The following is a 25,081-nucleotide window of genomic DNA, read 5'->3' as shown; positions in this document are numbered from 1 at the left end:
TATATATGCACACATATTTTCTTCAAGATATTAAAACAGGCATTGAAAAAATATCAAAAAGTAAACAATTATATTTTTATACAAGTATAGACCTATTAAATATGGTATTTTTTTGGATGATGAAACGTTATGAACAGTACTTTTTTCTCTGAGAACAAATATTATGTACGACATTTGTATTTTTTTAATAAATACACCAAGCAGATCTCCAAGCTCAAATCCAATTGGTCTCTAGTTGCGCTATAAGGGAACGCGCAAGTTGGTTTTGTATAGCGCCTACCAGGTGAGACGTGTGGCATGGTCCGTCTTGCGCTTGGACATTTTAATGTAGCCCAGAAACTGCAGTTCAGCCACCGCGCGGGTGAAGCGTGCTCTGCATATAGAAAGTCGAATCAACATAAATAAATATTTAAAATTAAATATATACTCACTGAATCTGCGGATCGATCTGCTCCTGTGGCACTTCATCCTGTTCGTCGCCGGCACGCAGCACGGAACGAAATGCCTGCAGCCAGTCGAACAGGTTAATCATGCGACCGCACTCTAAATGCAATTTGTAGAGCACCGACAGATCGGGCATGGTGCTGACCAGTTGCGTTTGCTCCTGCAGCTCACAGCATTTGCATTGCATGTAGAAATGTGGATTATTGAGCGCCGTGTGCAGCGCAGCACGTGGTGCTCCAATGATGTTGCGGCGCACCGTCGATATGTCGCTGAATACGTACAGTTCGTGCAGCGGTGGTGCATGCTGCAGCGGACGCAGATGGGCCAGCACCAGGTGCGTCTCAATGTGCGACAATATATTGTTAAGAGCACGCGCAAACTCTGACGTCGATTGCTGTTTGTCCTGTTTGCTGCGCTGCAGCAGCTGTGCCTTTAGTTCATGGCGCGAGGCCACCTGCTTGAGATCGGTCAAAGTGCGTGCATCTGTGGATGCAGTGGATTCGGTGGCTGGTGTGGGCAGCTCCATTGTGGCTAGTTCGACATCGTTGAGCAGCTTCTTGAGCGACTGCAGCTCGGCGCGCATTACATCCGCACAGGCCTCGCCCAGTTCCAGCGGAGCTATCTGCTCGCCGAGAAACTGTTCGGTGCGGTCAATGCATTTGGCGAGCTTGGCTACGAATTCCTCCTTGGACATAAAGCTGAGCATTTGCCAACATTCCTTGTACTCTGGCTGCTGTTGGATCGGTTTGTTCAAGCAGTTTACATAGAGCTCACGCCGCAGCTTGCCCAGCGGACAGCGTGGCAGATCGCCCACGAGCTCCGTGAAGAACTCCAGGCAGCAGCGAAAGAGCATAAAGTGCAGCAGACAGTCACGCAACAGCTGCGGCAGCTTCTTCTTCAGATAATCATCGTCGGTAAGCACAGCTATAATGCGCTTGCAATCGTTGATCTGCTCCACATAAGGACGAAAAGAGGGCAAACGCCTAATGGTCTCCATGTCATCATGCGTCAACTGTTTAATGCGACCCAGAGCCTGGCTGTAGCTAGTGCATAGGGCGAAGGCATTGCCCGCAAAGTAATGCTCCATGAGGCAGTACTTGAAGCCCTGTATAAAGCCGTGTATGGAGAAATCATAGTACAGAAATATGTGGGTCAGAAACTTGAAAGCCTTGCCAGACAAATGGAAGGCATACTTGGGCGAGAGCAGCACCTGGTCGAGCAGCTAAAATGAAAAAATATAGAATGTAAATCTTTATAGCAGAATGGAGTCCAAGATATTTACGCACCTCGTTCAGGCCCGTTGGCGCCGGTTGAGTCTGGAACACACGCAGCTTGATCTTGCTACTGACATGATAGGGCAGCGTGCCGTGCACCGCCGTCATGGCCGTGGCCACGCCCAGCACTAGCACAAAAGGCAACCGGCCACTCTGAGCGCTGAGTATAAGTATGAAATCCTGCAGCACGCTGGCGTTAAAGCACTCAAAATCGGGCAGAATAATGACCAAAGCGCGTCGCTTATCCACATCACCAAAGTTGTTGTCATACCACGCGATCAGCTGCTTCATGGTGCATTGAGTGCGACGAAGACGCTTGCGATCGCGCTCACGCTCATCCTCTGCGTCCTCCGGGTCCACCAATTCTAACTGATCATCCATCAAGCTGTACACCATGGACTCCACAGCAGCTTTTAATGTGGCGCAATCGCGTGATTGCAGCACACAGACACGAGCCGCTTGTTGCGCATGCAGGCGCTGCGTCAGCGTCTCAAATTGCTTTAGATGATCGGGCTGATTGATGCCCGTCAGCAGCGCCGCTGTGGGCAGCATTTCCGTGTTGCCCATGCTGGAAGCCCCCTCGCCGGTCACAAACTCCACAAGTTGCTCCAGTGTGCGCGCGTTGCTAGCCATTTGCAGCTGCACAATGTGGCTGTGCAGCTGATTCCAGCATTCGGTGTATGCGGCATAGAAGGGCTGCGTCGTGATCTCCTTGCCGAGTAGGCTGCTAGTTTCCTCTGTGCGTTTGCGTTTGCTTGGCGTTTTTTTATTGGCGCGTGTAGCTCCATTCTTATAGACAAAACAGCCCTAATCACAGATTTCAAGTGTTTTAAATTTATATTTGGGCTTCAAATTCGTTCGCTTACCTTCGAAACAGATATGGTTGGATCCATGGCTATTGCTTAACTAAGCGCTGCACTGTTGTGTGTGACGTTGCTTAATACACAAATTATTGTTTATGTCAGCTTTGTGCCAAATAAAGTTTATTAGCAGCAATATTAACAGCAACAACAACGGCCCAAAACAATATGAAAACAGCTGCAGCGCGCCAAATTTCGAAACGTGTGAAGTTGGCTGCGCCATCATAAAGTGTTACCCATCAAGTGCAAGCAATTTACATTTTTTATTTAACAGACCGCGTAAGTTTAAACAAAAGTTTTGAAATATTAAAACGACGCTTATACCTCCACATCGACTTTAATAGCGTTGGGTAGACCCATTTTTGCCTCCGGTGTTGTTTGTTTCAAATGCTCATCCACTACAAAAATATTTGTAATATTTCTGTGTGTATCGCACACATCAGACCACTTTGGTGCCAATTGAAAAGTAAATAAATACAAAAGCAAAAAATCGTAGAATAATATAAGCGCCGCCAAAAGATAGTCCTTGTCTCGAATCTCAGCAAATCGTCCACCATTGATAATTTGCGCGTGGTACATGATAAACTGTAAAATGCAAGAAATTAGTATACAATTTGAAAATAGATAAATCAATTGAATGTTGCGTACGGTCACAATGCTAAAAACAATGAAGGCGCGATACACAAAAAACGAATAAGGCACATTCGCAACTAAGTAGAGCATTAGAAAATACATGGCACCAATAATGGAAATAATTCCAAATATAACAAGTACCACAATATCCAACGTTAAGTCACGCTGTAAATTAATGTATTAATATGTACGGTAAAAGATATATATTTTCATAAAAATTTATTAAATGATCGTTGCTTACTGGTATAAAAGAGCCAAGTACAAGGAAGATTACAAGTACAACGGTCCAAATAAGGTAGCTCACTAAAAAGTGGTACTGATAATGACGCACAATCAACGATGTAACGCCAACGACAATGCATTCAAACTGTAAACCAAAAATTAGCAAGAAGTTGGACATGAATCGTGACTCACTATTATAAAAGCCACTATCCAATTGATGGGTGAAAAGAAGCGAAGATCCTCGAAGAAAATGAATAATATGATGAGCAGTAAGCTCATTACGAAAAATATAATGCCAACCCAATAATTTGTGGTAAAATACTTATTTGTGGCATCACTGCGAAAAGAATGGGTGTTAGTTGAATGCTGCTAATATAAACAATAGTAACTTACAATAAATGAAATAGATACCATTGCAACAGGGCCAGAATGAGAAATGCTGCTGTTACTGAATATGTAATGCACGCAAACTTTTGACGTTCGAGTTTGTAATAATACGGACGCGTTTCTCTGTGGTCAGCCATTTCATTTTTTATTTGTGTGTATTTAAATTAGTTTGTTATTGTGTATTTGAGTGTCAGCTGTGTGTATTATGACAGTTAGGGCAATGTTTTGTTGCATTTCAAACTGGCTCGCTACAAGTTAAAGTGATGCCCATAAACGCAGAGCTGCTTTGACCCTGTCTACATGATTGTGCTCTTAACAACACTGGTCGTATTTCGCGCATTAAATCTGCTGCAATTTATAAAATAATGTACATGGTTTATATAAAATGTTGAGCGACGAACTCGATATTTATGATGATTTGGATGAATTTCAAGAAGCTGAAAATAAGGTGAGCGCAAATACGTAAGCAACTAAATGAAACTAAATCGATTTGCTGCCAGAAATCCAAAGAATTGGAGGCCTGCGAGGCAAAATATGATGCCGCACAGCTGGAAATTGCAAATTTGCAAGCGCAAAACAAAGCACTTGCCAAGAAAATTAAGACAATGGAGGTGAATTTCCAAAACCTGCTCGATACGGCTAAGGCGGAAATCAAACGCAAAGATGCACAAATAACGCAGCTGCGCAGGGAGTAAGTAGCTCTGTCGAAAGCCACAATTACTTATATATATATATATATATATATCTTATGTGTATATTTTTTTTAATAGGAAAGATGACATATGCTTCAGACGCAAGCGTGCACCCAATTTGGGGCAGCCTAACTCCCAGACACAACCTTTAGACGAGCTGCAACATCAGCAACACAAACGCTTCAAACGCGAGGATATGTCTGACGTGAAAGCTGAAATTGCCATCGACAACAATAACGAAAACTGCGATGTGAAGATGAAACATCTTGCACAACAGCACGTACCCGTAAGACGATCTATTAGCCGGGAGACTGGCCCCGAGAAAATGACGCAACACAAGCGAGACAAGCCATTTGACTCGGGCGCAGAGCGTCAGCGGTCAGCTGATGTGAGGAATCCGCAGGACAGATTACGAGATCGGGATCGAGATCGAGATCGTAATAGAGATAGAAGTCGACGTGGCAGTCGTAGTCGCAGTCGGGATCGTTATAGAAGCAACAGCCAGAGGCACAACTCAAGGAACAAGGATCTAAAAAGAAGTCGACGGAGTCGCTCGCGTTCACGTTCCCGTTCGACCCACAAAAATAGCAGCAGGAGCAGGTAAGTTTGCAACGTTGGCATTTATTACCAGCAATATTTCCCTGCTTATAAAGCTACATATCTCGGTTTCAGTAAACGCAAAAGTTCACGGGAAACCGAAAGAAAAAACCATACCAAATCCTCTACAAATGACCACAAACCAAAAACTATGGAAGATCTCTTTGGCAGCACACCCAAGCAACAAAGCCCAGCGGCGACAACAAATGCTGGCAGCAGCAATGTAGACAGTGAAAAAGTGTTCCAAAATCTAATGTTAAATATGGAACCGCTAACGCCACAAGAGCTGTGCACGCCGGAAAGCCAAATCGAAGCAAGAGTACAGCAAACAAGCAGCGGAAAATCTGGAAAAAATAAGCAAAAATTAGCTGAAAATATAAACAAATATTTTGTATGCAATGTTGAAAGTAAGGACATGGACCAGAAATTTGCAAATGATGAGGAACAAGTGGATAATCAAGTTGTCGCGAAACCAAAAACACCGCTGCCCAATTTAAAACCCTTAGTAAATGCAGAAAATACAAAACAAAATGAACCTATTTCAGTTCTGCAAAAAGTTAAGTTCGTAAATGCAGTAGCCTATGAAACAAATCAGGGACAGGATGCAAATAAAGAAGAGCAGTCAGTTCATGAGGTGGATACCATAGAATCTCAGCAAAACATGTCGGGCACAGACAAAGCGCAGTTAACTGCTCAGGATTTGTTGGATGCAGAAGAAATAATCAATAAAGTGCATAATACAAACGACCAACAACACATTCCGGGCCTGGATTTTATAGCCGAAGAGCAGTTAAAAACCAATCTATACATTCCGGGCCTGGATTTAGTTGATAACGAGGCACTAATAAACGATGTGGATAATGGAAAAACAAATGAGCTAATTCCCGGGCTAGACTTTAAGGAAGAATTAATAACGGAATTGGATGCACAAATACATGAAAATGCTCCTGCTCAGAACTTGAAAGCTAATTTCGAAGTCATAAATAAAGTGGATACAAAATCAAATTTATACATACCAGGGCTGGATTTGGTAGATGAAGAGGACACCATAAGCAAAGTGGACACGAGAACGCAGGAATTCATACCGGGTCTGAATATGTCCATTGAAGAGGAAGCAACGAAAAATATAGTGTCAAAAACACATGAAAATATACTTGATATGGATTTTGTAATACAAGAGGATCTAACACGAGAGGTGGATAATATGAAAACAAATCAACATATATCCGTCCTAGACCTGAAGAGTGATTTGGAGGTAACAAAGCCAGTGGTTGCAGAACCACATGAATATATACCTGGTCTGGACTTTACTGCTGCAGAGAAATTAGCAAGCGATGTAGATACTGAAGCACAAAATTGTCTTGACTTTGCAGAGGAACACGAGCTAGCAAGCGATGTGGATAATACTAAAACAAATAATCATATTCAGGAACTGGCATTAATTGCTGAAGAAGAGATGGCAAATGAAACAGCTAAAGTTAAAATGTCAGAAATGATTCTCAATGATAAAACATCGCTTGAAATCCAGTCAGCTGAGAAAGCAACCAATACTACAGAACAGCTCGATGTAGAGCCAAATGTAACTGATAATCAAGACTGTGCACCAACTGAGGAACTCAAAGAAAGCACGAATAAGATCTCGACTGGGGATGAAACCGAAAATATAGAATCAGAAGGCGAAAGGAGCGACAATTCGACAGCAAACAATGCGCCAAGTGAACACCACAGAGAAAATCAGTTAAGGGAAAGCAATGACAACATGGAATCATCTGATGATGATGCACAGGAACCAGAGCAAGCGAAAAGTAAGGACCATAGAGAAAATCAGTTAAGAGAAAGCAATGAAAACACGGAATCATCTGATGATGTTTCTCAGGAGCTAGAGCAAGCGAAATGTGGGGACCATAGGGAAAATCAATTAATGGAAAGCCATGACAACATGGAATCATCAGACGATAATGCTCAGGAACTAGAGCAAGCGATAAGTGAGGACAACAGGGAAAATCAGTTAAGGGAAATCAATGACAACAGAGAATCATCAGATAATGATGCTCAGGAACTAGAGGAATCATCTGATGATGATGATGATCAAGAGCTAGAGCAAGCGAAAAGTGAGGACCACATGGAAAATGAGTTAATGGAAAGCAATCAAAACTCGGAATCATCCGAATTTCAAGAAATAGATGCAGCAGCGAAGCCCACATTAAGCGAACCCACGACGCCTGCCAGCCAGGACTCAATCCCTTGTCAATTAGATCAATTAGCAGCACAGGCAGAGGAGGTTACGCCCAAGCGTCCAGTTCGCGGCATGAGAAGCATACAAATAATTGAGGACATACGCCTGCCCGTCATGGTGGATATTGAAAATCTGGCAATTAAAGTAGATGGAACAAGCGAGGAGCACAGCTTGAAACAAACAGTCGAGCTGTCCAATGCACATGATGTTACTGAGCAAATGCCAGGGTTGAACTTTAATGTCGAGACATTAACGCAGCCAGCACCGGAGAATGAAGGAGAGTCTCAGCTGCAGTTCATCACAGTTAATCAAAATGAGCACAACTCGAAAATTGTGGCAGTTAATACAACAATAACGCCCAAGCTGACAGTCGTTGCAGCTACAGTTATGTACGCCCAGCCGGATTCAACCAAGATTGATCACACCGAGGACGATGCTGCACTCGAGGCAGTTATGAATGAGCTAATACCAGATAAACAGCAGGCAATCACATTGGACGGAAGCTATCCGAATTTGAGCCTAGAAACGGATACCATTGAGCTGGCATTGAAGCAGCTGCATCAGCAGTCACAAAACGATGAGCATCCGGACGATACAGCTGTAACGTCCACATCCATGAAGGGGCCGCAAACGCCTAAACAGGATCTTATCCAGATACTTATGCAATCGCCATTGCAGTCGACAGCTGCGTGCACGACGCGAAAGACTCCTACAAAGGTGAAGGTCAGAATAAAGAAACTCGGAGCACGGACAACCAGCAAAAGAAGAAGCAACAATGAGGCCTGCAGCGCTACGCCGGAAGATTCAGAAGAAACACCGCTAAAAAAACGTAGAGTAGATGTTAACGATGGGGACACAGTGAATACCGCCGATCCAATTGTGCCCCAAACGCCACCAGAAACAGCCTTGACTACGGACACCTCGCAGTTGCATGTGACCATTGATGAGACTTTCAATGCCAGCACCATGGAGCAGAGCCACTGCCAGAACAGCAACGACTCTTCCATGGTGACCAAACGCTGCTCTCTGGGCAACAGTGACTATCAATTCGAGCGGATCAATGATGAGGTCGTGTTGCGCGTCACACGTCGTCGACGACGCCGACCAGCAGCAGCAGCGGCACCTGCACCGGCTGCCAACCAGGAGTCATAAATACGATATCACGGTTCACAATAGTAAGATATCTGGCTATATGCTTACTTAAGCTATGGGGAAGTTATATAAATAAGTACATATTTTATGTAACTACACGGGAAACTTAACAATACATAACATAATATTCTTAAATTATCTACTTAGTTTTTAATAGCATGTAAAAATTGTGATTTTAGATAATAAATAACAGTTGATGGTATTTGATGGTTAATAATAAAAAAGATACGTCTGGATATAACAAAATAAATTTAAATCTCTTTAAATTATCAAAAAATATATTTAATCGCAAGTTTTATTAGTTTATTGCTCGATCAATATTATTACCCATCTTTTAAATCGGTAAATATTTACTATAAATATCGCAAGTAATTATTTTAAAATTTTAATTTTTTTTTTTTCAATTGAAATTAACAAAATTAGGGCTAACGAATTTTAAATTCGATAATTTTTGCTATCGTATTTAATAATTGTTTAGTATTTTTGATGTCATGAAATATCGAAGAATTTCGCGTTTCGATGAACGATAACAAGGCTTTATAAATTGTGCGGTATTATCGATAATTTTAAAGCATAAATAAATTAACTATTGGCTATGCGTTTACATTTTAGCCGTTGTAATTGCAGGCAGTCTAGGCCTGTTTTGGTTTCTCGTCGCCCAGAAGGAAGCGCCGTACAATGGACAGCTTGAAAATGGGCACCGATAGCATAGCACCCAGACAGGCGCCAATCCAGTAGACGATGATGTGCTCCAGATTGCTGTGTCCGCGACAGCCCCACTTGAGAGCCGTGGCCAGCACCGGATTAAAATAACCGCCAGAAAAGTTAAAGGCTGTAAGCAGGGCATAATTAAAAGCGTAAACTTTTTGAGAGGACATGGCGGCAGTTGGTAGCCACGTTTCAGGCGGGCGAGTACTTACCTGCGACCACCAGGCTGGTGCCGATAAAGGAATCAATATAACTACTAAACTTTGGCTCCTGCACGCTAATCGTTTTGGAGGCCAGGCGGCACAGAAGTGTGGCCACACCCTCAATGGCAGCACCCACATAGGGGCTAACCTGCAAATCGGCGTTGCACTCCTCGAAGGCACGCCCCTTGTGCGTCTCGGCGAATTCCAACCACCAGAAGACCTGGACAATGCGATACACACAACAGCCGCCCATTAGCTCTGCCCAGGTGCGCAGTGCCATCTCCTTAAAGCTGGTGCGTCCCTCCAGCACGTCCTCCATGTGTGTGTACGGACAGGCGGAGGCATCGCCCCAGACCTTGCCCCACCAGATGGTCAGCAGGAACAAAAAAATGGCATAGGTGGCCACGCCAAAGTTATCGGCCACTGCATATGCTCCAATTTGTAAATCTTCTACTTAAGCGGGCACAGCTCCACTTACCGATGATCAGCTCAAAACAACAGGCGCACAGTTCCGCCGCGGCAATTGCCTCGTTCATCAGCACGGGCACAATGCCTTCCTGGCTGAGCAGTCGACGGCTCACCCGGCGCGCAATCTGTGCTGCAATGCAGCAGCCGACCATGAAGCCAGCGCTTATACCCAGCGATGTCATCGACATACTGCCGTACCTTAAATCACAAATTAAAATATGGAAACCCGTTCTTCATGCAGATAAGGAAAACCGTTTCTTGCGGCAGATATTCAAAAAAGAAAACAATTTCTTCAAAGTTTGGCAAAATTGAGACAAATTGACAATTTTGATTTGTATTTAACACAGATCAAAACCGCAAATTGGAACATTCTAGTTTCAGAGTTTTCGCATAATATTTAGATTTTTCGAATTAATCTATATCTACATAAAAACTGAATGGGTATCATGCTTTCCCTAATTCCAACTTAAGATTTGCTGCAAGACACCTAAAATCTTGAAAAACGGCTTTTAATTTCTGGAAAATGCCGATTTCTGAAAGTTTTTATATCCAAGCGTGTACTGTATTTTATTGTTATTATATTAACCCATATATATATATATTTATTTACATGTTGCACTTGTGCGCATTTCGGGTAAAGAAATTACGCACACACAAACATTGGAAACTATTTTCGAATTCGCAGCACGCCAAAATTGTGCTAAAAATATTTACAGCTTGTTAAACAACACACGAAAACATCAAATTGTCACTAAACATCAATCTATGTTTTATTTAATTGTATTTGTATTCAACATTGATTAGCTGAATTGTTATTTAACCGTTTTTGGCACTTGAAAATTCAGTTAAGGAACATTATTATTATATTATTAGTTTCTTCTGCGCATTAGCCCTAATTGGCTAAAATTAATGAACGGTTTATTTGTGTTGGCCATTTGTCCAAAAACTTAATTTTTTTTTAATATTTTCATGCCCTTAAATATAATTCAAATCATATATTTAAACGAAATACATACTATGTAAATTAGTTTTGTAACTGACCAAAAGCGACCGGCACAAGATCGTAAATGCAACAACGAGCTGTCGTCGTTGTCGACTCGGACTGAACAAGAATTTGATTGCTTTGGACAGTGTCGCTCATCTGGTCGCGTCTATTATTAAACAAATGCCTGGCGCTCAATGCTCAATATACTCAAATATATGCGCGTTCTCAAAAGCTTAGTTAACAATTTAATTGAGAGCTTATTTCACGATCACCAACATTGTCGCTGTTAAGCACTCTCAGCATTTGCCAGTCTGCTGTCCTTTGCGATTTCTCATGAGTGTTAATTTACAAAATAAAATGAAATAACATGGACATTAGTTTATTTTAAGTTGATTTGAATAAAATAAAAACGTTATAATTAGAAACGAAATACCATAGCAGTGTGACCAGCTGCAGTACAAGAACATATCGATAACATATTATCGCCATTTTGAGTTAAACAGTGCCATGCTCAACAGAGAGCGCAGTGTTTATCTAACAGTCACACAACAAGTGAGTTTTTGGGTTTATATAAACAAAAACATATTTACGGCGATTTAGTAACATAGAAAAATTGTTTTGCAGTGCTGCAACGATTGTGTAGGCCACAAATTCTCAAATTGCCACTGTCATATTGTATAGGGAGCAGTCGGCGATATGCATCAACACAAGCTGTCACACAACCTGCAACGTCAACATCAACAACAAAAACTGGGAAATCATCTGCTTTGGATGCCGGCTTTACGGAATGGCGCCCTATTTATAGATTGCCATTAATACGCCTAGTAGCTGCCTTTAATAGACTCAAAATCTATCAGGCTCTTATCACAGTGGCTGGAACGCCGGTGGCCATTGCCCTGGAAAATGCTGGTCAAGTCTCAGGTGATGTGCTGGGCATTTATACAGCCATTGGTGTTACGGGGCTAATGACGCTCTCACTGGCCAGCTATGTGGCCACCAATATAATTGGTTTCATCTACATCAACGATCATCAGGATCAGTTGAAGCTGGCCTATGTGGACTTCTGGGGACGACGCAAGGAACTTCTGGTCGATATTGAAGATTTGCTACCGGACTGGGAACCAAAGAGCCGCAGGCGCTTGGGCTTTTATCAACCAATTTGCCTGCGAACCGATAAGAAGCAGCGTTACAAATTGCTCCATCGTTTCGGGATCATAACTGATCCGCTTTTATTTGAGGGTCTGTTTGGGCAATAATATTTGTTTAGAGTTATTTTTTTTAGTAAATTGTAAATATTCATTGGCATTTCATTTATAAAAATACATATTTTTAATATAGCTAACAATTAAAACTCAATGGGGGAAGGTGATCTTAAAATAATTTAAAAAACTGTTTCATCTGCATAGCATAGGGCTAAACCAATTCATCTTCTCTGATATGAAAATATTAATATCGAGTATTGGAAACAAAAACAAATACGCGTGCAGACTATTTTTGGTTTAGATTCGTGTTATATATAAAACTAAGTACAAAATTTCGTGCCAGGTTCCATATAAAAAGCAAGTCTCTAATTAACTACTAGTGCTTTGTACTAGATGGATAATGAATGCTCTTAATATGCCTAATCACATTATGGACTCGTGTTGTTGACTGTTTGTGGATGTGGAATTGTTCGCAATATTCGAAAGTGGACGCGTCTTGTTGCCCAAGGCAATTGCCTCATCGACCTGTGGAAAAGATAGTTCATAATTTAATATATTATATACAGAAGTTATATTTTCTGAATCTACCGTATCTGGCAGCTTCTTGTGAAAGGTTTCCGGCAGCAGCAGCGACAGAAATCCTGCCAGCATAGATGCAGCGCCGAACAGCAGCAATGGCAACGGCTCATAGTAGTCGCCCTAAAAGGCATGAAATAAAATATAAAGAATTATAATAATAATATGTAATAAATATGCACAAACCAGTAGTGGAACAAAGGGCGCCAGCATGGCACCAAAACGTGCAAATGTGGACATGACGCCAACGCCGCCGCTGCGTATGACCTGAAAATAAATTGCAATTTTAACAGAATAATAATATGGAATTTTTGTAATTATTTCACCAACCGTTGGCATCATTTCAGCTGTGTAGGTATAAATGACCGCAAACGATGAGGTAATGCCCAGCTTGCCCATTAAAAATAGTGTGACGATCAGCCAATTGGCACCTGTTGTAAATTACATGGAACTATGTCTATTCAGTGTGTTTGTAATAAGACCAAAATAAACAAACATTGAGCCATAGGACACCATTTATAAATCAAGAACTGTCAGAGTTAGTTAGAACGGTTTTCAGATCTAATATATTGTGAAGAAAAAAATGAGCTATTGAAATACAGTGAAAGATCTTTTAAGTGGACATCGACTGTAAGATTCTTTGTGTCCTGCACAGGAAAATGACTAAAAAGTAATATTAAATATATAAATAAGTGAGCACAAGGAACTTTAAGTTCAATTTTTTTAAATTTCGAAATATTACTAGCTACAGATGTTGGGAACACTTCCATTTTTGTTTAAAAAATCTCAACAATCATAAGTTTTCAATGGGTTTAAAATTTTGATTGAACAATTGTTTGTCTGCTTGCAAAATCAAAAAACAAACATTTAAAAACATACCCAATTTCAATGGTTTAAGGGATTAAAAACAGCGTTCGCCCAACGTTGGGCTCTGCATAGAAAAAAAACCAATGGGATGACTAAGGGCTAAGTGCGTTGTTGGTATTAAGTACATTTTTCACTGTATATACAAAATTTAAATATGTAATATAATGATTACGTTCTATATCCACTTGCAAATCTAACATGACTCTTATGTTTATTTAATTTGTACAAATCTTAATGGCACTTTACGTTCTCTCTTATCAGTATAAACTATGTAGGCATGCATAGAAAGTTAAGATTTAGTATATTACAGATGTTAATGCCTTATATGACGACAATTTGATGACATACCCGTTGTCAAATAGCCGCTGGCAGCGCACGTGATGGCACAGAGCAGCAGCGAGCCGGATAATGCCAGACGTCGTCCCAGTTTGCGTAGACACAACTATTTTTGGTTCGTCAATTATAGAGGAGGATATATGTATACATAAAAATAAGTGTTATTGTAATGCGATTATATATATACATATATGACATTGAAAACGTACCCAGGCCAAACTATAACCAGGTATTTCGATGAGGCAGACCAAAGCAAAATTCAAATATTTGTTGCCACTTAGATTGGTCGAGTTCAGTGAGAGTCCATAGAAGACAATTGCATTGACAGCCCTGCAAGTAGACATATTAGGATTTCGAATATCAAACCGAACAGGCAAATACTTACCATATAAACAAAAGGATCGTATAACGCCAAATGAGCTTGCTGGAGGTAAACACTTGCTTGACCGATGGCCAAATTTCGCGTTGCTGTTGCTGTATAAGCGGCTGCTTGCCAGGAGCGTTGTCTGCCGCATCCAATTGCTGCTGCTTGAAACTGGCCATCAGTTCCAGGGATAGCTCCCGTTGGTTAACATGCGCTGCTCGCCGTATGATGTTGCCCGCCTTCTCGTGCTCGTTGCGCGCCAGCAACCAGCGCACCGACTCCGGCACCAGCCAGAAGTATACCACAAAGAACAGCGGTGGTATGGATAGTGCGTACTGTAATATCTTCCAGCTGGACAATAACCAGGCAGCCAGGCCAAGCAGCGCCTCGCCCACCGCATAGAAATAGTTTAACACAATGGAGGTCATTTCACGTTTGCGCGGTCCAACCATTTCGACGCCTATGATGAAGGCCAACGGATAGACGCCGGATGTGCCCACAGCATTTAGCAGGGCAAAGACCAAAAAACTCGAGTAGTCCCAGGCCAGCGCCTGGCCAATGCCCGTCGCGCCCATAAAGATGGTACAGAAGAGAAAGATGAGCTTGCGCCCAAAGCTGTAGAAATAAAAGGATTGAGAGTACCCTTAATGTCCGCATGGAAAATGTGTTGTTTTTATGCTAGACCTAGTGGAAATGCGCTCTGAGTACCCGTAATGCCAGTTATCGATAATTTATGTGCATTCAAAAGCTGTTTTAATGTTGCCATATAGTCGTAAATGTGTTTTTATTTCGCGCGCATTAAAACAACTGTTTTAACTAATCGTCAAACAAATATTCGCCCATTACTCACCGATCGGCCAGATAACCAAAGAGCGCAGTGCCCACCACCAGTCCGGCAAAGTGTGTGGTGCCTACAAAAGCTAGTTTCCAGGCATTCTCCTTGCACGTGAGCTGCCAATCCTGCACAATGGTTTGCTCCCCAATCTCGTAAACAAACTCCCGACAGCGTTGCGGCTGTTGTGGCAAAAACAGCGAGGCGTTGCAAGTTAGCGACATGTCCCATTGTTGCACATGGCTCTCATTTGCCGCATATCGCAAACACGCATCGCTTGGCGTAAAGTAGCCATGTTTGTCCCGTGTGCCCGGGATGGCAACCTCTAGCCAATCGGTCTGGTAATGAGGCTGCCCGTCTACGTCACATTCTTCGATGTGGCAGCGATATTTTGGTGTGCCGGCGGTAAACACATACGACAGACTGTTGGCCGCCGCGAAGAGCACCGGCAGGCAAATGAGTAAATAGTTTAGTCTCTGGTATCGTCCGAATTCGCCAATTTGTTTAAGTATCTCATCAAAGTCCATGGTAGCGGCTGGTGCAGCCATTATTGGGCAGTAATTGTTATTTTCTTTTCAAAATGGCCGTAGCGCTGCCACCTACGCGAAAATTTCCTATGATCTGCCTTCCACGTGCGCGTTTGTTGCACTCTTGAATGAACAATCAATGTATAAGATAAGATAACATTAGGAGCACGTTTTGGTAAGAACGAGTCGACACCTACGCGTGTGTGAAATTATTTAATGAAGTGCAACAGCACAAATGCACTGATTTCAAGACACTAGCTGTCCGTTATAAGCAACAAAGAGAGAGGAAGAGAGACCATTAATCTCCAACTGAACACCGGCACACGATCTCTTTTGAGTTTATTGTTGAGTAATTACTTTTTACTCAATGTCAGTTTGTAAACTCTTGTCTCTCTTTGTTCTGTGTGAGTGTTGGAAATACCCGATATTAATATGTAATAATAATAATTTTCATAGTAAGTTCAATTATTTTCGAGTCCCTTTTTAGTTTTGGTTATTTTTAACTCCGCTTTCTTTTATATGTATACCCTTGCACAAAATTTGAAAAGATTCGAAGTCATCTGTATCGTATATATGTATGTATGTACATAGATTATATAGATTCCTGCGTGTTTGCTTTAACCAGTCACTAATTATTTGTGTTAAAAACATGTTTAAAGCATCAAAACTACACAGTTTAATATACTTACTAACTGTTAAAAGATCCAGATATGGGAGATACCAGTTGAAGACGCTTCAATTTAACAATATTAATGTTATCAATTGATAACTATACACCCAAAAAACAAAACTGTTGGTGTTAATATAATATATAAAATATGAATTCAGTATATATATATTATATTAATGCAAACATTTTAAATAATATTAATGATGAAATTTCTTTGGCGCCAGATCAATTATTTGATCGAAGATCCAGACTGGATCTCTGCTAGTTAAGTTGCATGTCTGTTAAGGCGCATGCAATCGTTGCCAATTGATGCAAATTGTTGCATGTTGCTACAGTGCCAGATTGTAAGTATGCGTCAGTTGGGTTTTAAACGTTTCACAGCACCATTAATAATAGCTGCTGATTGACGCTATCTTGAACGCAATTCCAGTTAGACAATATTTACAACTGAAAATCATCAGTAAATCAATATAGTGTTTTTTTGCATTCAAGTCCAAAAACAAGGTTTCCAATTTATTTCTTTTGTATTTACGATTCGTCGTTTTTTTGCAATTTCAGCACATTTCTAATTCATGGGATTTATGGGAACTTTGGCAGCTTGTTAAATTAAAATTGGCCTTGGATAATTTTAAAGGTTATCTGCACGTCTAGCATTAGCCGGATGATAAGCCGGCTGTAATGCAAATCAATTGGCAACTTATCTTATCAGCAACTGTATTCGATAATCATTTGTGCAACTTGCAAAAAAGGCCCCTAATTTCTCACTGTTGTTGCCACACAATATTCCTTTTTACACTTGTCAGCTGTTGTTGCTTTAATTTTCGCGCCGTATGTTGCTGTTAACGGCACAATTGTTGCCAACTCACCGCACGATTCTACGTTTGCCAAAGCACTGAAATTTCAAAAACGTTCACAAACATTACAGTACAGCAGGGAGCTTTCTTTTGTATTAGTATTTGTATTTGAGTTTATGTTCTGTTTCTGTTTTGAGTGCATATTGTGACGCTGCGCTACTGAAAATCAATAAAACATCTAAGAGCGCGGCGCACAGCAGAGAGCGCAACTTAAGAGCGCCGATGAAGAGCTTAAAGCTGCTAAGCGGCATTTTGATTTGTTTATTTGTGCTTTTGATCTTTTTTTATTGGAAGTTCTTGGAAATTGGGCTTTATTGCAGAAAAAATGAGCATTCAGTGTAAAATCAACTTTAAACAAAAGCAAACTTGCCACAGCTCTAAGTTAATATATTTTTTAACCGCGCGTTTAAATATTTTAGCCACGATCTTCCAATACGAAGTTCAACGTATGAGCCGAATTGAAATAGATACGGATTTATAGTTCAGGTGATTGAAAACTCATCGGAAGGTACTTTAGCGCTTTGTCATGCATTTTTTGTTTTGATTATGAGCAATAATTATTGATAAAAACTACCTACATATGCATTACATTACTTTGTTGTCTTGCATTTGGACCGCTTTGGGCTTAAAATTTTAAGTATAACCGTACAAATCAAATTCAAGTGCAAATACGACCGTCTAAATTGCTAAAATAAGTACGTGAGAAAGAACTCGCATGAAATGAAGTGATGCTTACTTGCAAATTATTGAATTTTTGGAAGTTTTTCCCTAACAAAAATGTATATTTTCTAGGCAAGGCATCAAAATGTATAATCTCTCTAAGTTTACATACTTATGTATGTATATGTAAAACAAAAATAGCACGGAAGTTATTTTCCCGAAAGTCAGAATTTTCTAGTGTTCAGTGAACTTAACGTTTTTTTTTGTTAGTTTTTTCTACAGCAATATTGTGTACATAGAACCCGGAAAGTGGTTGATAAGCCAGCTGACTGTGTTTTTATACATTCATTACATTCATACATACAAATGTTTGCCATGCAATTAATTAAAGCGGGTACGACTCTAATGATTGATATATACACAAGTAAATTGATATAAGGTCATTTTTTGTTTTCGATATTTGCATTCGTTTTCATAACCGGGTCACAGAAAAACTGATTTTCTTTATCTCTATATATAAAACTGTTTGTCCTGACTGACTGACTGACTGACTGACTGACTGACTGGTGATCAACGCACAGCCCAAACCGTAAGAGCTAGGAAGCTGAAATTTTCACTGTAGATACCTTATGTGATGTAGGTGCACGTTAAGACGGGGTTTCGGGAAACTCCACTCGCAAGTGTGGAAAAATCGCGAAAAACGTTTGTATGTAACTTTTTTGTTTACGATCCGATCGGCCCCAAACTTATTTTCAAAGATCTTTGTTCAAATTCATTTGAGGGGTGTTTCGCACTTTTCGGAAAACCCATTCCTCCTTGGTGGAAATGGAGGCCAAAGATTTGGTGGGTGACGTTTCGCGCTCAAATTCATTTCCAGTGATCTATATGAAAAATCATTTGAGACGTGTTTCTCACTTTTCGCAGAATTCAAACTTCTTCGGGGGGAATGCGATTTAAAGATTTTTTGGGCGAAGTTTTAAGTCGTGTCCGATTTGCTTCAAACTTATTTTCAAAGCTCTACATAAGAACTTAATAAATACGTATTTCAGCGATTTGGAAAATTTCACCCGCAACAGTGGTAAATTGGCGGAAAAAGGTTGTATGAAAGTTTTTTGTTTATCATCCGATCGGCCCCAAATTCATATTTAAGGATCTATGCTAAAATTCATTTAAGGGGTGTGTCACACTTTTTGAAAAATCTATTCCTCCTTGGTGGAAATGGAGGTCAAAGATTTGGTGGGTGACGTTTCGCACTCAAATTCATTTCCAGAGATCTATTAGAAAAATCATTTGAGACGTGTTTCACACTTTTCGCAGAATTCGAACTTCTTCGTGGGGAATGCGATTTAAAGATTTTTTGTGCGAAGTTTTAAGTTGAATACGTATTTCGACGCTTTGGAAAATTCCACCCGCAACAGTGGTAAATTGGCGGAAAACGGTTGTATGAAAATTTTTTGTTTACCATCCGATCGGCCCCAAACTAATTTTCAAAGATCTATATTCAAATTCATTTGAGGGGTGTTTCACACTTTTTGAAAAATCCATCCCTCCTTGGTGCAAATGGGGGTCGAAGATTTGGTGGATGACGTTTTGTGTTCAAATTTATTTCCAAAGATCTATAAGAAAAATCATTAGAGACGTGTTTCACATTTCTCGCAAAATCTAAACTCCTTCGGTGGAAAATGCATTTCAAAGTTTTTTTTGGTGAATTTTAAGTTTGTTTGATTCCCGTCCGATCAGTTTCAAAATCATTTTCAAAGCTTTTAGAAAACTTTGATTTTATAACATACGTGCCACGGGCAAGGCCGGGTTATACCCGCTAGTTCATGTATATACATATATATTTATATGTAGTTTTTGATTGTTCAAGAAAGTTCTTATATGTATGTTAACATACATTTTAGGGCCTGGGTCAGTGAGACGGGGGCTTACCCACAGGTACGGAGATTTGTATTGCTCTTGTGTAGATAAGCCGTTGCTCTGCATGTGTACGCTCGGCGTATGAGTAATAATCGAAAAGGAGTGTAGTTGCAGAGGGGTTTTTCAGCACACTCTCTCTCTCTCTCCCCGCAGCGATCCACCTTTTGGCCGCGCTCCCACACAAGAGCGAGCAAGAGCGAGCAAGAGCGAGCAAGAGCGAATAACTTAACTTAACGAACGAAAATTCGCCTTATCGGAGCGAAAAGCTTTGTCGCCAACTAGTGTCTTTCGAAACGCTGAAGTGAGCGCAACGCTGCGCGCGTATTGCGATTGAGAGCGACTGCGAGAGCGAGAGGGAGCGCGCATAGAGACAGCAATCGAGTGCGCAAGCGAACAAAAGACAATGAGCTGGTGGAGCAAAAAGAAATCCACCGACGAAGGCGTCAGCGCCGATCGAGCGCTGGCGCTGCAGGATCCACGCACACGGGTGCACACAACAAGCGCTGCCACCCTAACGACAAATACGGCCGTGCAGAATTCAACGATAATAGATAACAACAAAAATACGGTAACATATCGGTCCACGCGTCAGACGGTGACGCATAGCCAGCGGGCGCATGTTACGGAAATAACAACGCGTCGCACACCAAGCCAGGCCGAGCTGGACGAGCTCCTGGCGCAGCTGCATATAAACGCCGGCAAAGCTGGCAGCACCACAACAACAACAACAACAAGCAGCAAGCGTTTGAGTCCATCCAGCCTGAATGGTGTGGCACTGCGTTCGACCACCTCGTTCAAGCCCAATGCGGAGGCTAGGCGCTCCAGCACATTGGTCAAGCTGGAGCAGACGACCATGTCACAGAAGCAGGGACGCACTGTGACACAGCATGTGGAATCCAAACGGGTGGTTCTGAATCCCAGCAAGACCAGTTGGCCGCCAAAATCGACTACCACAACAACTACCTCAACGGGCAGCTCAGGCACGTCTTCATACAAGCCATATGTGTCGCCATTTGCGCTAAAACCAATCGATTCCAGCTATGTATCGCCCTATGCCTCCAAGACGAGCAGCATCACTAGCTCTGTGCTGTCGAAGCCAACGGCCAGCCAATCTGTTCTGTCCAAGCCAACGGTCAGCTCATCTGGGCGCTCCTCCATTCCCAGCACAACCTTTGCTACAAAGCCAATACTGTCGACCCCAAAGACAACTGTGGTGAAACCGTTTATTAGCCTTAATCCGAGCAACGGTGCGGTGCCCAAACGTTATCCAAGCATTACCAACAGCGATGCAAAATGTGAGCTCAAGCCAACAGTATCACAGAATATTACAATACCCAAACTCAAGCCGGTTATCAAGAAGAAACTGAAGCCAGCTGTAGTTGTCATCTTCAATCAAGAGAAATTCAACAATCCAAATAATGAGTTCCGTTTGGGTAGCTCCGAAGATGTTAAATCGTTGGATAAAACCTTTAGGGCGCTCAAGTGCAAGGTGCAAATCATCACGGATGCAACGCTCAGTGAGCTCAAGAATACAGTCCGCAAATGTGAGTCCAAGTTTTTTATATAAATTATAATTGATATTTAATTGATGTTGCCTCCAATGGCAATTTTTCACATTTTTCTCGCTTGCCCTTGTGAATTTCTGTTTGTAAAATCGGTCCTTCACATTTCCAATAGATTTTCCTATTAATCTTTTAATTGTGTTCCTTTAAAATCTATATGCAACAGTTTTTAACCCATATTCTGTGTGTGGATTTTTAAAATTCACCGAAGCACGAATACAAAATAATTTTCACATAGATATATTGAAATCAATATGAAGACGATGAAACATTTTTTTTTTGTTATAATTTATGCTACTGATTTTCCGCCTGTCGAAGACGAATACTTTTATAAGTCTTATACGACAATTTTCACCCATTTTTTCACGGACACAATCTGATACATTATTCATTTTGCAGTGGAACAGAAAAACATGGAGGATCGTTCAGCGCTGGTTCTGGTCATATTGAGTCATGGCCAACGGAATGAGTCGGTAGCCGTCAAGGATGGCGAAATCAAAATAGACGACGATGTCATCTTTCCCATATTGCGCAATCGCACGCTGCACGAGAAGCCGAAGATACTTTTCGTGCAGGCCTGCAAAGGTTACATGAAGCCGGGCGAGTTCAAGACTGATGCAATGCAGGTGAAAGAATCTTGTGTTTCGATTGTGCTACACATCTTACTCATCTAACACTTTTCAAAAACAGCCTCATGGTAGTCCCAGCGAGATTTTAAAGTGCTACAGCACCTACGAGGGCTACCTCTCCTATCGCCTTAACACTGGTACGCCCTTTATTCAGTCTCTATGCGATACTCTAAGCTCAAAGCCGGAAGTTGACATTGAAACCAATATGAAAGATGTGATACGTTTGGTGAAGAGCTATACCAGGTGAGTCTTGTTGAGTTTGTGATACTCCTCTCTTGTGTACTCGAACAAATTTTGTATTACAGTGATGCCCAAGTGCCGTCAGTAACCAGTACAATGACCACCAAATATGCTTTTGGAGATTATGTTTAAGCTGCTTGCCTTGCGATTAACATCTAAGATATAGCCATACGTAAGAGCCAATAAGTGATAGAGACTGTATTCCAATTATGTATAAATACTATATATTCATTTATACAATTTACCTTTCAATTCAGATCTGCACAAAAAACACAAATAGTTAAGATATTTAATATGCTGCTTAATCATGTTCCTGTCAAAGTTAAAATGTACTTCAAAATGTACAAACTCCTATTTCTTTTATCTATCCGTTTAGTTATCTAATCTGACTGTAAAAGCTAATTGACTAAATAGAATTGCAGTGCTTCCCAGCAGAGAAACAAAGTGCATGTTCTGTATTGCCATTTGGCAGCACCAGGAAAAATACATGTCCTGTAACATTTGGCAGCACCGTTGACTTTTGAACACACAAAGTTCAAGAAATCTTCTAGTGCTGCCACCTGGCAATGCATTTTGTTTACATAGGGAAAAATTAAATTTGGTGCTGCCATTTGGCAGCCCCTAAGATATGATTAGTGCTGCCAATTTAAATAAAAACAAAACCAATTAAACCTCTAGTCAAGTAAGCAAACTGATCAAAAGACTTGAAACAAATATAGCTTCTTCCCTCTTACTATATCGTATATTTGGCGTCTATTATGTTTTTATTTCTTATAAAATATATATTTGTGTGCATCAAGTATAAAATCCTCAAACTTTTTTTCTACTTTTAAGTAAAGCATTGAAAATATATAAAAAAGTTTGAAGATTTTATAACTTGCTCATTCGGGTTCCTCATAGGCAGCGTCAATTTTCCGAAAATATGAGTAGACAACGAGCCAACTATACAAGTTTAGGCCTGAAATCATATAAATGATAAGAGATATTTGACAATGATAACATTTGACACTTACATACTAAAAAGGTTCCCGGAATAATTACAATCAGGTGCTTCGGCTCAAATTCAATGGACGCCATTACGATGATGCACGTATGGATAGCTACATTTACCAGGCTGGTGATTAAATAAAATACCAAAAGAACCGTCGATTGCTGTTGGTGCATAAAAAAAAAAACAATCCATGGTTTACAACCAGCTGTTAAGTTACAACTTACAACTAAAGCTCCGATTAGCAGCATGCCGCATCCGATGCAGTGGCAAATGGCCATAGCGCGTTCAATGTGTGTGATAATTTTGTCTGGGTACAATCAAGATGTATTGCTGATCTAGTATACAAGTTAATGAATGTACGATATTACCATTAGTAAAAATGATAAGAGCCATATTAAATATAAGATCGACGCAGGCAATGACAAAACAGCCACGACGCAAACTAATCAAACAGCAAAACTTCTTTAGAAGGATTCCCATTGCCCAGCTGTATAGTTTCTATTAATTAATAACACATATAAATTTATTATCTCTTATTTATTGTATTTTTTTGGATTTATGTATTTTGCGTATATTTGTCATGATTGTTAAGGCAAGGCACAATAGTTGTCACACAGATTAGAATTTGATCACAACGAACTCTACTGGCAGTTGCGGGCAACTCAGATAAACAAGCTGCCACCGAGTGCAGCGTAAAACGAATAGACGACCAGCCAGTAATATATGCCAAGAACTATATAGACAATATATATGTACATATATAGATATAGATGCAACGAGATATATGCTTACCAAACATTACCACATAGAGTGCTATAACTGGAATCCAGATTTGCAGTATTAAGTCCGCTATTATTAGAATGATCATAGATAATACCTTGATCACAGTGAGTAATATATAGAACAGCATACAGGCCGGACGTAGCTGGAAGTAGTGCCACAATATATATACATAGTTGATCAGCTAAAGCTAAGCACTCACCTTTAAAGCGCCAATCAAGAGTAAGACGGCGCTGATCAGATGTATCAACATAAATGTAATGAACAGCTTGTGGCACAGATCGGGTGCACCTGTTAACATATATACATATAGACACATCTAATTGATTGGCTGCATCTTGATACAACTCACCCGATTCGCCAAATATAGCTATGAAAAATCCAAAAACTAAATCCATTATTATATCTGAGATGGCAATGATAAACGTGCCAATGCGCAAATCAATGCAGAAACAACAATATTGCAAATAGATCATCTTGTTGCATCCAATAATCTGCTTTCGCTTAGCGTTTCAATTGTTATCCACACGTCTTGGACCTATGCTAATTTTGGCTATTGTATTTGGCTTTACAGCGCGTTTCTCGTCTGTGTGTATAAAGTGTGTATATAATTTTCGTAAAAACCTATTAACTACTGACTGTATGGATTTAACATAAATTTGACAGGACACAGAAAGTCGGTTGAATGTGTGTGTTTCGATTTTGGAAATAAGCAAAGGCTGCTTCTGTTCCCAATTCTCATTTTGATAAAAGTTGCTAGAAGAGTAGAAATAAAGATGTAAATAATAAATTACAAAATTCTTTTCCAAATGGTTTGATTTGCTATTAATTTTAACAAGCAGTTAACTGGCGCTTTTTTTATATATATATATTTGGGCTACCATATTTTTATGTCTATGTTATAAGTAAAATTTGTTGAGTAGTCAATAAATTAGGTCTTGGCTAACAAAGGATGCAATTTAATGCTAATTTTAAATTGACAAGTAGTTACATTGCTTATAATTTACCCATGCTCTTGATTAAATACACTATATATATTTTTTGCATTTTATATACTAGGATTGGTTACAATTGAGCTGAAATATACTCTCAAGACTTATGGTTTTGTTAGAGTAAATTATCATGCAGTTCAAATTGAGTATTTCAGATGACAAAACTGCATATCAAATATTCAACAAGTAGTTAAAATGCATGATACATTTTGACAGGC

At 40.4% G+C, this 25,081-nt stretch overlaps 9 protein-coding genes across 12 annotated transcripts; 3 read left to right on the top strand and 6 right to left on the bottom strand.

Moving 5' to 3' along the window:
- Nucleotides 1–55: 55 nt before the first annotated feature.
- Orc3 (origin recognition complex subunit 3) lies at nucleotides 56–2,751 on the bottom strand. Its single transcript, XM_064680432.1, has 4 exons — nucleotides 2,585–2,751; nucleotides 1,731–2,525; nucleotides 432–1,666; nucleotides 56–373 (listed from the first exon to the last, which is right to left on the bottom strand). The coding sequence occupies exons 1-4, from the start codon at nucleotides 2,609–2,611 to the stop codon at nucleotides 277–279; spliced, it is 2,154 nt and encodes a 717-aa protein (XP_064536502.1). The 5' UTR covers nucleotides 2,612–2,751; the 3' UTR covers nucleotides 56–276.
- Nucleotides 2,752–2,822: 71 nt separating this feature from the next.
- Nucleotides 2,823–4,038, bottom strand: LOC135427023 (uncharacterized). Of its 2 annotated transcripts, XM_064680433.1 has the most exons (5): nucleotides 3,827–4,030; nucleotides 3,626–3,770; nucleotides 3,453–3,578; nucleotides 3,227–3,376; nucleotides 2,823–3,163 (listed from the first exon to the last, which is right to left on the bottom strand). In XM_064680433.1, exons 1-5 carry the CDS (start codon nucleotides 3,955–3,957, stop codon nucleotides 2,897–2,899), a joined length of 819 nt encoding a protein of 272 aa, XP_064536503.1. In that variant the 5' UTR covers nucleotides 3,958–4,030; the 3' UTR covers nucleotides 2,823–2,896. The 2 variants fall into 2 exon arrangements, with proteins under 2 accessions (XP_064536503.1, XP_064536504.1); XM_064680434.1 differs by lacking the exon at nucleotides 3,227–3,376 and having other exon boundaries at nucleotides 3,827–4,038.
- A 73-nt stretch (nucleotides 4,039–4,111) lies between these two features.
- Nucleotides 4,112–8,747, top strand: FLASH (FLICE-associated huge protein). Its single transcript, XM_064680431.1, has 4 exons — nucleotides 4,112–4,268; nucleotides 4,321–4,511; nucleotides 4,591–5,112; nucleotides 5,185–8,747. The coding sequence occupies exons 1-4, from the start codon at nucleotides 4,206–4,208 to the stop codon at nucleotides 8,495–8,497; spliced, it is 4,089 nt and encodes a 1,362-aa protein (XP_064536501.1). The 5' UTR covers nucleotides 4,112–4,205; the 3' UTR covers nucleotides 8,498–8,747.
- Nucleotides 8,748–8,778: 31 nt separating this feature from the next.
- On the bottom strand, nucleotides 8,779–11,021 carry AQP (aquaporin). Of its 2 annotated transcripts, none has more exons than XM_064680435.1 (4): nucleotides 10,893–11,021; nucleotides 9,887–10,074; nucleotides 9,418–9,831; nucleotides 8,779–9,329 (listed from the first exon to the last, which is right to left on the bottom strand). In XM_064680435.1, the coding sequence occupies exons 2-4, from the start codon at nucleotides 10,062–10,064 to the stop codon at nucleotides 9,130–9,132; spliced, it is 792 nt and encodes a 263-aa protein (XP_064536505.1). In that variant the 5' UTR covers nucleotides 10,065–10,074; nucleotides 10,893–11,021; the 3' UTR covers nucleotides 8,779–9,129. The 2 variants fall into 2 exon arrangements, with proteins under 2 accessions (XP_064536505.1, XP_064536506.1); XM_064680436.1 differs by having other exon boundaries at nucleotides 10,918–11,009.
- Nucleotides 11,022–11,294: 273 nt separating this feature from the next.
- Nucleotides 11,295–12,198, top strand: LOC135427098 (transmembrane protein 186). 2 transcript variants are annotated; one of them, XM_064680523.1, is made up of 2 exons: nucleotides 11,295–11,413; nucleotides 11,486–12,198. In XM_064680523.1, coding segments are annotated over exons 1-2 (633 nt in total). In that variant the 5' UTR covers nucleotides 11,295–11,412; the 3' UTR covers nucleotides 12,118–12,198. The 2 variants fall into 2 exon arrangements, with proteins under 2 accessions (XP_064536593.1, XP_064536592.1); XM_064680522.1 differs by having other exon boundaries at nucleotides 11,354–11,413; nucleotides 11,470–12,198.
- LOC135427097 (organic cation transporter protein) lies at nucleotides 12,157–17,119 on the bottom strand. Its single transcript, XM_064680521.1, has 9 exons — nucleotides 17,102–17,119; nucleotides 15,057–15,688; nucleotides 14,228–14,821; nucleotides 14,052–14,172; nucleotides 13,855–13,948; nucleotides 12,970–13,070; nucleotides 12,826–12,906; nucleotides 12,652–12,762; nucleotides 12,157–12,588 (listed from the first exon to the last, which is right to left on the bottom strand). Exons 2-9 carry the CDS (start codon nucleotides 15,584–15,586, stop codon nucleotides 12,487–12,489), a joined length of 1,734 nt encoding a protein of 577 aa, XP_064536591.1. The 5' UTR covers nucleotides 15,587–15,688; nucleotides 17,102–17,119; the 3' UTR covers nucleotides 12,157–12,486.
- A 2,798-nt stretch (nucleotides 17,120–19,917) lies between these two features.
- On the top strand, nucleotides 19,918–22,843 carry Damm (Death associated molecule related to Mch2 caspase). The gene is made up of 4 exons (XM_064680528.1): nucleotides 19,918–21,213; nucleotides 21,631–21,857; nucleotides 21,922–22,103; nucleotides 22,166–22,843. Exons 1-4 carry the CDS (start codon nucleotides 20,073–20,075, stop codon nucleotides 22,230–22,232), a joined length of 1,617 nt encoding a protein of 538 aa, XP_064536598.1. The 5' UTR covers nucleotides 19,918–20,072; the 3' UTR covers nucleotides 22,233–22,843.
- Nucleotides 22,826–23,614, bottom strand: LOC135427105 (uncharacterized). Its single transcript, XM_064680530.1, has 4 exons — nucleotides 23,460–23,614; nucleotides 23,316–23,398; nucleotides 23,114–23,252; nucleotides 22,826–23,058 (listed from the first exon to the last, which is right to left on the bottom strand). The coding sequence occupies exons 1-4, from the start codon at nucleotides 23,569–23,571 to the stop codon at nucleotides 22,982–22,984; spliced, it is 411 nt and encodes a 136-aa protein (XP_064536600.1). The 5' UTR covers nucleotides 23,572–23,614; the 3' UTR covers nucleotides 22,826–22,981.
- LOC135427104 (uncharacterized) lies at nucleotides 23,614–24,549 on the bottom strand. Its single transcript, XM_064680529.1, has 4 exons — nucleotides 24,224–24,549; nucleotides 24,074–24,162; nucleotides 23,884–24,016; nucleotides 23,614–23,824 (listed from the first exon to the last, which is right to left on the bottom strand). Exons 1-4 carry the CDS (start codon nucleotides 24,345–24,347, stop codon nucleotides 23,754–23,756), a joined length of 417 nt encoding a protein of 138 aa, XP_064536599.1. The 5' UTR covers nucleotides 24,348–24,549; the 3' UTR covers nucleotides 23,614–23,753.
- Nucleotides 24,550–25,081: the final 532 nt, after the last annotated feature.

The sequence above is a fragment of the Drosophila montana genome, unplaced genomic scaffold (genome assembly GCF_035044405.1).
Source record: "Drosophila montana isolate Dmon_TW-CO22-7 unplaced genomic scaffold, ASM3504440v1 contig_2127_1, whole genome shotgun sequence".
Taxonomy (NCBI): Eukaryota; Metazoa; Arthropoda; class Insecta; order Diptera; family Drosophilidae; genus Drosophila; species Drosophila montana.
The sequence above is the reverse complement of the archived record's forward strand: the minus strand, read 5'-3'. Positions and strand labels throughout refer to the sequence as shown.

What these genes read in the sequence shown, in the direction of transcription:
- Orc3 (XM_064680432.1), bottom strand. Translation starts at nt 2,611, where the DNA reads ATGGATCCAACCATATCTGTTTCGAAG. An exon ending in CAACCATATCTGTTTCGAAG is followed by an intron (nt 2,526 to 2,584) that starts GTAAGCGAACGA and finishes ATCTGTGATTAG; the next exon opens with GGCTGTTTTGTCTATAAGAA. An exon ending in CGCCAACGGGCCTGAACGAG is followed by an intron (nt 1,667 to 1,730) that starts GTGCGTAAATAT and finishes TTTTCATTTTAG; the next exon opens with CTGCTCGACCAGGTGCTGCT.
- LOC135427023 (XM_064680433.1), bottom strand. Translation starts at nt 3,957, where the DNA reads ATGGCTGACCACAGAGAAACGCGTCCGTATTATTACAAACTCGAACGT. An exon ending in TGGTATCTATTTCATTTATT is followed by an intron (nt 3,771 to 3,826) that starts GTAAGTTACTAT and finishes TTCTTTTCGCAG; the next exon opens with TGATGCCACAAATAAGTATT. An exon ending in GGATAGTGGCTTTTATAATA is followed by an intron (nt 3,579 to 3,625) that starts GTGAGTCACGAT and finishes TTTGGTTTACAG; the next exon opens with TTTGAATGCATTGTCGTTGG.
- FLASH (XM_064680431.1), top strand. Translation starts at nt 4,206, where the DNA reads ATGTTGAGCGACGAACTCGATATTTATGATGATTTGGATGAATTTCAA. An exon ending in TTCAAGAAGCTGAAAATAAG is followed by an intron (nt 4,269 to 4,320) that starts GTGAGCGCAAAT and finishes ATTTGCTGCCAG; the next exon opens with AAATCCAAAGAATTGGAGGC. An exon ending in ATAACGCAGCTGCGCAGGGA is followed by an intron (nt 4,512 to 4,590) that starts GTAAGTAGCTCT and finishes TTTTTTTAATAG; the next exon opens with GAAAGATGACATATGCTTCA.
- AQP (XM_064680435.1), bottom strand. Translation starts at nt 10,064, where the DNA reads ATGTCGATGACATCGCTGGGTATAAGCGCTGGCTTCATGGTCGGCTGC. An exon ending in TTGTTTTGAGCTGATCATCG is followed by an intron (nt 9,832 to 9,886) that starts GTAAGTGGAGCT and finishes GAGCATATGCAG; the next exon opens with TGGCCGATAACTTTGGCGTG. An exon ending in CACCAGCCTGGTGGTCGCAG is followed by an intron (nt 9,330 to 9,417) that starts GTAAGTACTCGC and finishes CCCTGCTTACAG; the next exon opens with CCTTTAACTTTTCTGGCGGT.
- LOC135427098 (XM_064680522.1), top strand. Translation starts at nt 11,369, where the DNA reads ATGCTCAACAGAGAGCGCAGTGTTTATCTAACAGTCACACAACAA. An exon ending in ATCTAACAGTCACACAACAA is followed by an intron (nt 11,414 to 11,469) that starts GTGAGTTTTTGG and finishes TTAGTAACATAG; the next exon opens with AAAAATTGTTTTGCAGTGCT.
- LOC135427097 (XM_064680521.1), bottom strand. Translation starts at nt 15,586, where the DNA reads ATGGCTGCACCAGCCGCTACCATGGACTTTGATGAGATACTTAAACAA. An exon ending in CTGGTTATAGTTTGGCCTGG is followed by an intron (nt 13,949 to 14,051) that starts GTACGTTTTCAA and finishes AACCAAAAATAG; the next exon opens with TTGTGTCTACGCAAACTGGG. An exon ending in CAGCTGAAATGATGCCAACG is followed by an intron (nt 12,907 to 12,969) that starts GTTGGTGAAATA and finishes ATTTATTTTCAG; the next exon opens with GTCATACGCAGCGGCGGCGT.
- Damm (XM_064680528.1), top strand. Translation starts at nt 20,073, where the DNA reads ATGAGCTGGTGGAGCAAAAAGAAATCCACCGACGAAGGCGTCAGCGCC. An exon ending in CAAGAATACAGTCCGCAAAT is followed by an intron (nt 21,214 to 21,630) that starts GTGAGTCCAAGT and finishes TTCATTTTGCAG; the next exon opens with TGGAACAGAAAAACATGGAG. An exon ending in TTGGTGAAGAGCTATACCAG is followed by an intron (nt 22,104 to 22,165) that starts GTGAGTCTTGTT and finishes TTTGTATTACAG; the next exon opens with TGATGCCCAAGTGCCGTCAG.
- LOC135427105 (XM_064680530.1), bottom strand. Translation starts at nt 23,571, where the DNA reads ATGGGAATCCTTCTAAAGAAGTTTTGCTGTTTGATTAGTTTGCGTCGT. An exon ending in TCTTATCATTTTTACTAATG is followed by an intron (nt 23,399 to 23,459) that starts GTAATATCGTAC and finishes GATTGTACCCAG; the next exon opens with ACAAAATTATCACACACATT. An exon ending in TCCGGGAACCTTTTTAGTAT is followed by an intron (nt 23,059 to 23,113) that starts GTAAGTGTCAAA and finishes ATATGATTTCAG; the next exon opens with GCCTAAACTTGTATAGTTGG.
- LOC135427104 (XM_064680529.1), bottom strand. Translation starts at nt 24,347, where the DNA reads ATGATCTATTTGCAATATTGTTGTTTCTGCATTGATTTGCGCATTGGC. An exon ending in TCTTGATTGGCGCTTTAAAG is followed by an intron (nt 24,017 to 24,073) that starts GTGAGTGCTTAG and finishes CACTACTTCCAG; the next exon opens with CTACGTCCGGCCTGTATGCT. An exon ending in ACTCTATGTGGTAATGTTTG is followed by an intron (nt 23,825 to 23,883) that starts GTAAGCATATAT and finishes TTGTCTATATAG; the next exon opens with TTCTTGGCATATATTACTGG.